The 12056-nt window shown below is 48.3% G+C and overlaps 2 protein-coding genes across 4 annotated transcripts in view; one reads left to right on the top strand and one right to left on the bottom strand.

Moving 5' to 3' along the window:
* Positions 1 to 6950, bottom strand: part of LOC141094202 (uncharacterized) — a 42665-nt gene extending 35715 nt beyond the window's left edge. For 2 of the 3 annotated variants that reach the window (XM_073579980.1, XM_073579981.1), the window contains exon 1: positions 6795 to 6949. The gene's annotated coding sequence lies outside the window, so the exon portion shown is untranslated. Of the gene's footprint in view, positions 1 to 6794 lie in introns of all 3 variants that reach the window. The other variant, XM_073579979.1, reaches the window with a different exon arrangement.
* LOC141093958 (SCAN domain-containing protein 3-like) lies at positions 4051 to 8116 on the top strand. Its single transcript, XM_073579634.1, has 3 exons — positions 4051 to 5759; positions 7878 to 7934; positions 8056 to 8116. The coding sequence occupies exons 1-3, from the start codon at positions 4051 to 4053 to the stop codon at positions 8114 to 8116; spliced, it is 1827 nt and encodes a 608-aa protein (XP_073435735.1).
* The last annotated feature ends 3940 nt before the right edge of the window (positions 8117 to 12056 follow it).

The raw sequence follows: 12056 nt of genomic DNA, 5'->3' as shown, positions 1-12056 counted from the left end.
TTGTGTCCCACTTGTTGTTGTTTCTTCACCAAAAATTTATATTTGTTATCTTTATGTTTGAAGCACGATATTTGGGAAAAGGTTGAAAACTTCCAGGGAGCCGAATACTTTCGCAAAGCACTATATATATATATATATATATATATATATGAATGTAGGTGTTTATCAGACATGCCCACTCCACATAGCTCCACCTAATCTCTAAGCATCTTTCATTTCACCAGGGTTGTTTAAAAGAAGCTGAGCGGTGATTGGTTGCTATGAGCAACAGTTTTCCCACTCCACAGCACCTCAGCAGACACTGACCAGGTGGGAGAAACCTAGCATCCCCGGGAACATAAGCTCCCAGCCATTGTCTGCCCCCCAGAAAGGAGCAGAGAGCACATGATAGAAATGAGTCACCCCCTCCTCTATTACTGCCACGCTCTATTGTTACCAGTGTAGAAAATCGCATCATCAGTGGCCGCACACAGAGCTGCACTGCCAGGTTACATTACAGCACATCTCCAGGAACTCCCTGCTTAGCGCCACCCAGATGGGGACTATGGGATAAAGGATGTGTGATGGGTATATGGGCACTGGACTATGGGATGGAGGATATGTGTGATGAGTATATGGGCACGGGACTATGGGATGATGTGGATGGTATATGGGCACGGGACTGTGGGATGGAGGATATGTATGATGGCATATGGACACTGGACTATGGGATGGAGGATATGTGTGAGGGGTAAATGGGCACGGGACTATGGGATGGAGGATATGTATGATGGGTATATTGGCACTGGACTATGGGATGGAGGATATGTGTGATGGGTGATGGGTATATGGGCACGGGACTATGGGATGGAGGATGTGTGATGGTATATGGGCACTGGACTATGGGATAGAGGATATGTGTGATGGGTATATGGGCACAGGACTATGGGATGGAGGATGTGTATGGGTATATGGGCATGGGACTATGAGATGGAGAATATGTTTGATGGTATATGGACACTGTACTATGGGATGGAGGATATGTATGATGGTATATGGACACTGGACTAACACAGTAACATAGTAACATAGTTATTAAGGTTGAAGGGAGACTTTAAGTCCATCTAGTTCAACCCATATCCTATCCTAACTTGCCCTATCATGTTGATCCAGAGGAAGGCAAAAAAAACCCATGTGGCAACAATTAAGCTTCACTAAGGGATAGAGGATATGTTTGATGGTATATGGGCATGGGACTATGGGATAGAGCAGGGGTCCGCAACCGCCGGTCCGCGGCCCAGCACCGGGCCGTTGCAGTGCCTTGCCGGTCCGCGGACACAAGGGGAGCTGGGGGGCGGTGCAGCAGCTGATACTCACCCTGCATCCCGCGGCGGCTTCATCCAGCGGCGGCTTCATCCAGCGCTGAGCGGTCACGTGCTACCGCTCATTTAAGGTCATGAATATGGACGCCACTCATCTCCCATAGGCGTGGCGTCCATATTCATGGACCTTAATGAGCGGTAGCACGTGACCGCTCCGCACAGGAAGAAGCTGAAGCGCCGCGAGATGCAGGGACGTGCAGCGACGGGAAGGAAGTTCAGCGACGTGAGGGTAAGCATGATGGGGAGGATGGGGGAGGATGGGGGAGCCAAGCGGAGCCATAAATATAAGGGAGAGAGAGTGGGAGCGGAGCCATATACACAGGGGATGGAGAATGGGAGCGGAGCCATATATACTAGGGAGGGAGAATGGGAGCGGAGCCATATATACTAGGGAGGGAGAATGGGAGCGGAGCCATATATACTAGGGAGGGAAAATGGGAGCGGAGCCATATACACAGGGGAGGGAGAATGGGAGCGGAGCCATACACACGGGAGGGAGAATGGGAGCGGAGCCATATACACAGGGGAGGGAGAATGGGAGCGGAGCCATATACACGGGAGGGAGAATGGGAGAGGAGCCATATACACAGGGGAGGGAGAATGGGAGTGGAGCCATATACACGGGAGGGAGAATGTGAGCGGAGCCATATATACAAGGGAGGGAGAATGGGAGCGGAGCCATGTATACTAGGGAGGGAGAATGGGAGCGGAGCCATATATACAAGGGAGGGAGAGTGGGAGCGGAGCCATATATACAAGGGAGGGAGAGTGGGAGCGGAGCCATATATACAAGGGAGGGAGAGTGGGAGCGGAGCCATATACACAGGGGAGGGAGAATGGGAGCGGAGCCATATATATAAGGGAGGGAGAATGGGAGCGGAGCCATATATACAGGGGAGGCCGGGAGACTGGGAGCGGAGCCATATATACAAGGGAGGCCGGGAGACTGGGAGCGGAGCCATATATACAAGGGAGGGAGAGTGGGAGCAGAGCCATATATACAAGGGAGGCCGGGAGACTGGGAGCAGAGCCATATATACAAGGGAGGGAGAATGGGAGCGGAGCCATATATACAAGGGAGGGAGAGTGGGAGCGGAGCCATATAGACAAGGGAGAGTGGGAGCGGAGCCATATATACAAGGGAGGGAGAGTGGGAGCGGAGCCATATATACAAGGGAGGGAGAGTGGGAGCGGAGCCATATATACAAGGGAGGGAGAGTGGGAGCGGAGCCATATATACAAGGGAGGGAGAATGGGAGCGGAGCCATATATACAAGGGAGGGAGAGTGGGAGCGGAGCCATATATACAAGGGAGGGAGAGTGGGAGCGGAGCCATATACACAGGGGAGGGAGAATGGGAGCGGAGCCATATATACAAGGGAGGGAGAATGGGAGCGGAGCCATGTATACTAGGGAGGGAGAATGGGAGCGGAGCCATATATACAAGGGAGGGAGAGTGGGAGCGGAGCCATATATACAAGGGAGGGAGAGTGGGAGCGGAGCCATATATACAAGGGAGGGAGAGTGGGAGCGGAGCCATATATACAAGGGAGGGAGAGTGGGAGCGGAGCCATATACACAGGGGAGGGAGAATGGGAGCGGAGCCATATATACAAGGGAGGGAGAATGGGAGCGGAGCCATATATACAAGGGAGGCCGGGAGACTGGGAGCGGAGCCATATATACAAGGGAGGCCGGGAGACTGGGAGCAGAGCCATATATACAAGGGAGGCCGGGAGACTGGGAGCGGAGCCATATATACAGGGGAGGGAGAATGGGAGCGGAGCCTTATATACTAGGGAGGGAGAGTGGGAGCGGAGCCATATATACAGGGGAGGGAGAATGGGAGCGGAGCCATGTATACTAGGGAGGGAGAATGGGAGCGGAGCCATATATATAAGGGAGGGAGAATGGGAGCGGAGCCATATATATAAGGGAGGGAGAATGGGAGCGGAGCCATATATATAAGGGAGGGAGAATGGGAGCGGAGCCATATACACAGGGGAGGGAGAATGGGAGCGGAGCCATATACACAGGGGAGGGAGAATGGGAGCGGAGCCATATATACAAGGGAGGGAGAGTGGGAGCGGAGCCATATATACAGGGGAGGGAGAATGGGAGCGGAGCCATGTATACTAGGGAGGGAGAATGGGAGCGGAGCCATATATATAAGGGAGGGAGAATGGGAGCGGAGCCATATATATAAGGGAGGGAGAATGGGAGCGGAGCCATATACACAGGGGAGGGAGAATGGGAGCGGAGCCATATACACAGGGGAGGGAGAATGGGAGCGGAGCCATATACACAGGGGAGGGAGAATGGGAGCGGAGCCTTATATACTAGGGAGGGAGAGTGGGAGCGGAGCCATATACACAGGGGAGGGAGAATGGGAGCGGAGCCATATATACAAGGGAGGGAGAGTGGAGCCATGTATACAGGATGGGAGAGTGGAAGCAGAGCCAGGTATACAAGGGTGGGAGCGGAGCTGTGTATACAAGGGTGGGAGCAGAGCTATGCATACACCATGATTAAAAAATAATCAGCATGTACAGTACTCCAGTACAATTTTTTCTAAGTGCTCAATGCTCCATTTCCTTGTAGGTTCCAATCATCATTAGCAGTGACAGTCATCAGTAGCAGTATCCATCTTTCAGCGTTAGGGGCCCACTACGCCTCCAACTCTTGTAAAATGAGTAAAAAACAAACATTGCTAGAGAGCTTCTTTGAAAAGGGAGAAAGACCTAATGATGAGACAGATGAAGACTCCATGACTGCAAAAAAAAAGAAAGCTGCATTTAAAAGAAAATACAATGAGTCCTACTTAAATTATGGGTTCATCGCAACAGGCGATTCAAACGCCCCAACCCCACTCTGTGTGATATGTGGTGACCAGCTATCCAATGAGGATTCAAAACTGGCTCGCCACTTACAGACCAAGCACCCTGCATCAAAAGACAAGCCTTTGGAGTTTTTTGAAAGAAAAAAGCGTGAACATGAAGGACAGAAGAAATTATTGAAGGCCACCACATCAACAAATGTGTCTGCACCGAGAGCATCATTTTTGGTGGCTAACCGCATTGCTAAGGCTAAGAAGCCCTTCACTATTGGTGAAGAGTTGATCCTGCCTGCTGCTAAGGACATTTGCCACGAACTTTTTGGAGAGGCTGCAGTTAAAAATGTGGCACAGGTTCCTCTTTCAGCGACCACTGTCACTAGACGAATTAATGAAATAGCAGAAGACGTCGAGGGACAGTTGTTAGAGAGGATTAATACGTCACCATGGTATGCAATCCAGGTTGATGAGTCTACTGATGTTGACAACAAAGCAATGATGCTTGTTTATGTGCGATATATTTTCCAGGAGGATGTGCATGAGGATATGTTATGTGCATTATTGTTGGCAGCCAACACCACAGGTGCAGAACTATTCAAGTCTTTGGATGATTACATATCAGGAAAATTAAACTGGTCATTTTGTGTAGGTATATGCACGGACGGAGCAGCTGCCATGACTGTACGGTTTTCTGGTTTAACTACTCGGGTCAAACAGGTTGCATCTGAATGTGAGTCTACGCACTGTGTCATCCATAGAGAAATGCTGGCAAGCCGAAAAATGTCACCTGAACTTAACACCGTTTTGCAAGATGTGATTAAAGTTATTAATCACATCAAAGCATACGCCCTTAACTCACGTCTGTTTGAGCAGCTCTGTGAGGAGATGGATGCGGAGCACAAGCGTCTTCTCTTACACACTGAAGTCAGATGGCTTTCTAAAGGTAGAGCACTGGCCAGAGTTTTTGAATTACGAGAACCGCTTCATAGATTTCTTTTAGAAAAAGAATCACCACTTGCAGCACATTTCAGTAGTAAGGAATGGGTCACAAAACTTGCTTACTTATGTGACATATTCAACTTGTTAAACGAACTTAATCTGTCACTTCAGGTGAGAATGACAACTGCCTTCAAGTTGGCAGATAAAGTTGCTGCATTTAAAGCCAAACTAGAAGTGTGGGGACGGCGAGTGAGAACAGGAATATTTGATATGTTTCAAATATTAGCAGGGATTTTGGAAGAGAGCGAGCCTGAACCTTCATTCTCCCAGCTAGTGCATGATCATCTATCTCAGCTTTCAGTACAGTTTGAGCATTACTTTCCAACCACAAAAGACCCACGAACTAGGAAGGAATGGATTCGCAACCCATTTGTGAACAAGCCAGGTGAATCGACCTTGTCCGTGCTTGAAGAAGACCAACTGCTTGAAATTGCAAATGATGGTAGCCTTAAAAGTATGTTTGAGATGTCAAATCTCCCAACGTTCTGGATTAAAGTCAAGGCAGAATATCCTGAGATCGCCACAAAAGCACTGAAAACTCTGCTTCCATTTCCAACATCCTATCTGTGTGAAACTGGATTTTCTGCAATGACAGCAGCAAAAACGAGATTACGGAGTAGACTGGACATAAGGAACACACTTCGGGTGTCGCTGTCTCCCATCACCCCTAGATGGGACCGTCTTGTTGGAGGAAAACAAGCCCAGTGCTCCCACTGATACATGGAAACAAGCCCAGTGCTCCCACTGATACAGGGAAACAAGCCCAGTGCTCCCACTTCAAAACCTATGGTGAGTTGAGTCTCATTCACATTATAAATGTTATATTATGATAAGTATGCACTGACTACTAAACCTGTCCATAGCCTCGCCCCCTTATGACCAAAGCCCCACCCCTGACATGCCTCCATTCTCACCCTGCCGGGCCATGGAAGAATGGTCTTGCTTGAAGCCGGTCCCTGGTGCAAAAAAGGTTGGGGACCCCTGGGATAGAGGATATGTGTGATGGTATATGGGCACGGGACTATGGGATGGAGTATGTGTGATGGGTATATGGGCACAGGACTATTGGAAGGAGGATATGTATGATGGATATATGGCACAGGACTATGGGATGGAAGATGTGTGTTGGATATATGGGCACGGGACTATGGGGAGGAGGATGTGTGATGGGTATATGGGCACGAGACTATGGGATGGAGCAGAGGCATAGCTAGGGGTTCAGCTCGGGGAGAGGGGCAAAAATTTGAGTGGGCCCATAACTGGTAACCCCGATTACAACTCAGGTGGTACACCCAGTGGCAGTAGCTCTGGGTGGGCTCCTACAGCAAGGGACCCGGGGCAACTGCACTCTCTGCCCCCGTGGTAGCTACGCTACTGGGATGGAGGATATGTATGAGGGGTATATGGGCACTGGACTATGGGATGGAGGATAATCGTTATAATTTGTTATAACTAACCACAGTAAGTTACTATGCCTGGGCAACGCCGGGCTCTTCAGATAGCGATTCTTATAAAGTGGCAACAAAACCCCCCCAAAAAGTCTCTGTGCTGAAGGGGTTAATGTCCCCCGCACTCAGTAACGGAGAATCTCCAGCACCTACCTCCACCCGCAGAGCCGCACTCCACATAGAGAATAATGGAGCCTCCAGCACCGACCTCCACCCGCAGAGCCTCACTCCACATAGAGAATAATGGAGCCTCCGGCACCGACCTCCACCCGCAGAGCCGCACTCCACATAGAGAATAATGGAGCCTCCAGCACCTACCTCCACCCACAGAGCCGCACTCCACATATATGGCTGCTCTGTGCGCACAGGACCTGTGATGAGGTCACAGGGGGGAGGAGTCAGGGGTCACATGATCTCCGGAGTGCAGACGCTACATGGAGCCTTCTCCTCAGTCAGTGACCTTCCCGCCATTATTCCCCTCACTACTGGCACAATTACCCCGCGCCGCCTTTTCTCCACAGTGTTCTGTGTGGAATGTAACGTGTGATTTCTCTGGAGACAAATAGACCCCACACATGAGGGAATTATCACCAGTGACCGGACGGCTACTATATGGCGGCATATGATTGTGCTATAGACTTCATTCTACGAGCGAAAATGCAGAAATCTTGTTTATTTAACCCCTTCCAGAGTCCGGCTGAGGCTCATATTCGGCCATCCACCTCTCCAGTCACCGAGGGATTTTTTTGGTAAAAGGATGGAGGGCTGCGTCTGTTCTTGGATTTTAAAGAGATTAAAGGGAGTCTGTTACCTATTTTTCGCATATAATCTGCGGCCACCGCCATCAGGGGCTTATCTACAGCATTCTGTAATGCATACTGTAAAGCTGTAGATAAGCCCTGATGTAACCTGAAAGATAAGAAAACGAGAAACATACTCATCCAGGGGTGGTCCGGGTCCGATGGGTGTCATGGTCCGGTCCGGCGCCTCCCATCTCCTAGCGATGACGTCATCTTCTTTGCTTCCCGTCGCGGCTCTGGCCCGAGCATACAGATTCCCTTTAATAAAATCACGGCTCACAATCCTATCCTTTACCCCTTATACCTGACCTGTTTGACCAATTATCTGTAGGTAAATGGTCATATATATAATTTGGTGACGCCATTCGGGATTAAGCAATGCTCCGGCAGTCTTTGAAAATGTCATAAATTATATTTTTTTCTCTTTGGTGAGCAGATTTATGGTAATTGACCTGGACAACATATTGTCACTCACGTACTATGGAGGAGCATGGTGAGAATGTCAGTCAGGTTCTCCAGGTTCTACATGACAACTATTTATTTGCTAACCTGGAGAAATGTCAATTTGAGGTACAGCATCTCCAGTTCTCAGGACATTTGGCTTCTGCATTCAGGTTTCAGATGGACCCGTTAAGGTCCAAACAGTCCTTGATTGGTTTTAACCAAATAACCTGAAAGCGTTACAGAGATTTCTTGTAGTCGAGATACTGGAGAAAAACAAGCGCAAAACAGGGTCTTAACTGATAACAAGATATAATGAAAATAGGGGAGTATAATGCTCACCTGATGGAGTTGCAATATGTTCAAACCATAAAACAGCTGCTGCAAGACACAGAATAGCTCATCCAGGTATAATGTCTTTGTACCAGCGCTGCTGATGAAGACTATCAGATATGGAGATTTTCCTTAAAAATGTTTATTTAAATAGGTTTTCAAAGTCAATTCATTTCAAAGTCATGCAGGACCTCTTCCTCAGGATGAAACCTGATAGCGGATAAACATGTCAAGTTTCAAACGTTTTATATGCAGTCTTTTTGAAAAAGGAAAAAAAAAGCCAAACAAAGCACGACATGTCAAAATTCCTGAGAAAGTCCGTCAAAGATAAGCCTTGGTCTCTGAAGAGATTAGAATAGCAGGAAGCTTACACCGAGTCACAGCAGAGAGAAGGATAACTCCCATTCTGCAGCGCAGACTGTAACCTGGTCAGAATTGTAATATCTCCTCTGAACTGCATCTGAACTACAGTAAATGATAAAGGGACTTTCCTTGTCTCCTGCCTTATTACTCCGTGCCTTTTACTTCCATCTCAATCTCTGGGGGTCAGCCCTGGTTGGAGAGGGTTAAACATCTGTACTGCCATCACCATCTACTCTCCCAGGGATCATCTGCAGTGCCGGCTATAATACAGTCGAACAGTCCAACTGGCATCACAAGTCATTACATAGACTTTATCCCTAATCAATACTCCCCTTTTACATGACCACCTGGGGCCACGGACCAGGTCACTGCCACTGTGACTCATCCCTTTAAGACGACCGGCCCGGTACAGAGTATCCCACAGCCTCTGGGGCGCATCATTTTGGCATCAAGAACAGGATACCGTGCGTGCCTAAATTCCTACAGGAGCAATGACCTGCAGCAACTGAAGCGGCAAGTCGCACACCAGCAAACTAGGGGGGAAAGATGTCTAATCCCGGTGATGCTCAGGGTGCAGCAGCTGAAGCTCCCATATTGCCTCTCACCATGCCTTATTTACCAGGTGCGACATGGCTGCCACAATACAATGGCGAATCGCACACCTTAAGTGACTTCAAAGCGAAGCTGCGCAGCATGTTTGAAATTTACCCTATGTCGGAGGAGCACAAAGTCAGTATACTTACAAGTCTGCTCAGTGGTGCTGCTCAGAGAGAAGTTAAATCTTGGCCAGCGACTGATAAAAAGACTGTAAAAGACATTTTTGCTAAATTAAGGGATACTTGTGACACCCGTACTGCTTCAGAAATAAAGATGCGATTTTTCAGCTGCAGACAGAAATCACAGGACACTGTCAGAGACTATGCTCTTAACCTGCAGGAGGCGCTGCAGGCCATTAAACAAATTTATCCAGACAATGTAAGAGATGAGAACAAAATGCTGAAAGAGCAGTTCATTGAAGGTCTTTTGTCTGATTCCAGTAAGGCACAACTGCGCATGATGTAATTGCAGAACCCTGACATGGACTTTGTTCAGTTTAAAGACAGATCCATCCGTATCTTAATAGAATCTACCTATGTCTGCACTGAGCCAGTTAAACATCCAGCAGTTACATACCACTAGGGGGCAGTATCCCCACCCCAGGTGCCTGCAGTACAGCATGTGCAGATTCCAGTTGATGATTCTACTGAAGATTTACGACTTCAAGTACAGGAACTGACTAAAAATATGGCTGCTCTATGTAAAACTGTTCAGACTCTCCAGACTTGTTCCCCCACAGAGAGGATCCAACTAGCATCAAGCCCAGATGATCTCCCATGGTGACGGCTAAAGAGTGCCGCAACATCAGTGACGACTGACTCGCGCCGGCAGGAGAACAACGGACCGATTTGACTCTTCTGGGAGACCCATCTGCAGACGGTGCCATAAGGTTGATCATATTGAAAGGGAATGTTCTTTAAAGGGAATCTGTCACCCATATTTACTGATATCATGTAAAGATATCACCCAATTGTGCGTCCCATAAGGATTCTATTAGGATTTTTTATTCCCCCTGACCCCGCACCTTTGAGGCATAAATACCTTTTTTATCTCGCTGGGGATGCATGCAAATCGCCGTGGTCCGGTCCGATGGGCGTGGCTTCATAGCCTTCCCCCCCTCCTCAGCTTGCTGCACGAAATCTTCATCTGTGAATATCACAGATAACGTTGGTTTCCACGGTTGCACATTGTAAATGTCTCTGGCGCCTGCGCAGTATGCTTTGCCCAACTGTGGCGAAGCATATAATCTCTACTGCGCATACGCCGGTATTTTCCAGTGCGGTCTATGCCCCGGAAGTCTTCACATGCAGGACACACTTCCGGGGCATAGACTGCGCTGGAAAATACCGGCGCATGCGCAGTAGCGATTATATGCTTCGCCCACAGTTGCGCAAAGCATAGTGCACAGACGCCAGAGGCCTTTACAATGCGCAAGCGCAGAAACCAATGTTATCTGTGATATTCACAGATGAAGATTACGTGCAGCAAGCCGAGGAGAGGGGGGATGAAGGCGACTAAGCCACGCCAATCAGAACGGACCGCGGCGATTTGCATACATCCCCAACAAGATAAAAAAGGTATTTATGCCTCAAAGGTGCGGGGTCAAGGGGAATAAAAAATCCTAATAGAATCCTTATGGGACGCACAATTGGGTGATATCTTTACATGATATCACTAAATATGGGTGACAGATTCCCTTTAAATGGGCAACCCTGGGGCCGAGGACCAACCCCCAGGAGTAAGACAATCTGGTGCAACTAACTGGAGAAACAGGTATGTTGGAGGACGTCCACTTATACCTGTGGTAGTGGATGGTATCCCCTTCACCGCCCTCATGGACACTGGATCACAGGTAACCACAATGCCTCACACACTGTACCAGAGATATTGGACTGATGCTAATTTCACCCAACTTCCTGATGGTGACTTGTCATTAATAACAAGTAATGTTCTACCTCTGACACAGGTGGGATACAAGGAGGTTGTTATTAAAGTGGGGAAGGTGGAGCTCAAAGCCCAAGGTCTTGTGGTGGCAGAGGTGCACAGAGCAGAGTGTCAACCTATCATAACATTAGGCACAAATGTGATTGAAAATTGTTTAAGTGAGGTCATCACCATTTTGAAAGACATAGCCAAGTCGGCCCCGTACAAAGAACAGCATGCCCTTAATAAAGATATCAAGGCCCTTGTGCAGAAACAGCAGGTGGTGTTAACTGGTGGAGAGATTGGTAACGCAAGGGTGAGTGATCCCCACTCTATTATGCTTCCCCCTAGGAGTGAGACTCTCAGCTGATGCAAAGCAGCAATAGGCATCAGAGGACGGGACTACCAAGCTCTCCTTGAACCAGTCTATTCAGATAGCAGACCCACTGTGCTGACTGCCTGGGGAATTGTTGACTTTAAAAGGGGCAGGGTTCCGGTACATGTTCTGAACTGTGGAGAGTAGGAAGTTCGCTTGCCCTGTTATGCAACCATAGCCAAACTACTCACAGTCAGAAACATTAATATCCAGGCTGTAGAACCCTTGGATCCATCAGAAGCGATGGATGGAAATGGCTCTTCTGTTCAGAGGGAGGAATGGTTCCAAAAGATACATGTTGGCACCAATTCTACTCCTGTACATCAGAAAATTGGAGTGCAGAGAGTGGTACAAGAATACGAAAGGATTTTCAGTAAGCATCCCTTGGATTTTGGGCAGGTAAAAGGGTTTCAACATAACATCCCCACAGGAGATCACCCACCTATCAAAGAAAGGTATCGTCCTGTACCTCTAGCTCATTATCAGTGTGTAAAAGGTATGCTAAGAGAAATGAAACAAGCAGGGGTAATCAGGGATAGCTACAGTCCTTGGGCAGCTCCCCTGGTGCTGGTCAAAAAGAAA

This window comes from Dendrobates tinctorius, unplaced genomic scaffold, assembly GCF_039654945.1.
Source record: "Dendrobates tinctorius isolate UK_male_01 unplaced genomic scaffold, ASM3965494v1 ptg000063l, whole genome shotgun sequence".
Taxonomy (NCBI): Eukaryota; Metazoa; Chordata; class Amphibia; order Anura; family Dendrobatidae; genus Dendrobates; species Dendrobates tinctorius.
The sequence above is the reverse complement of the archived record's forward strand: the minus strand, read 5'-3'. Positions and strand labels throughout refer to the sequence as shown.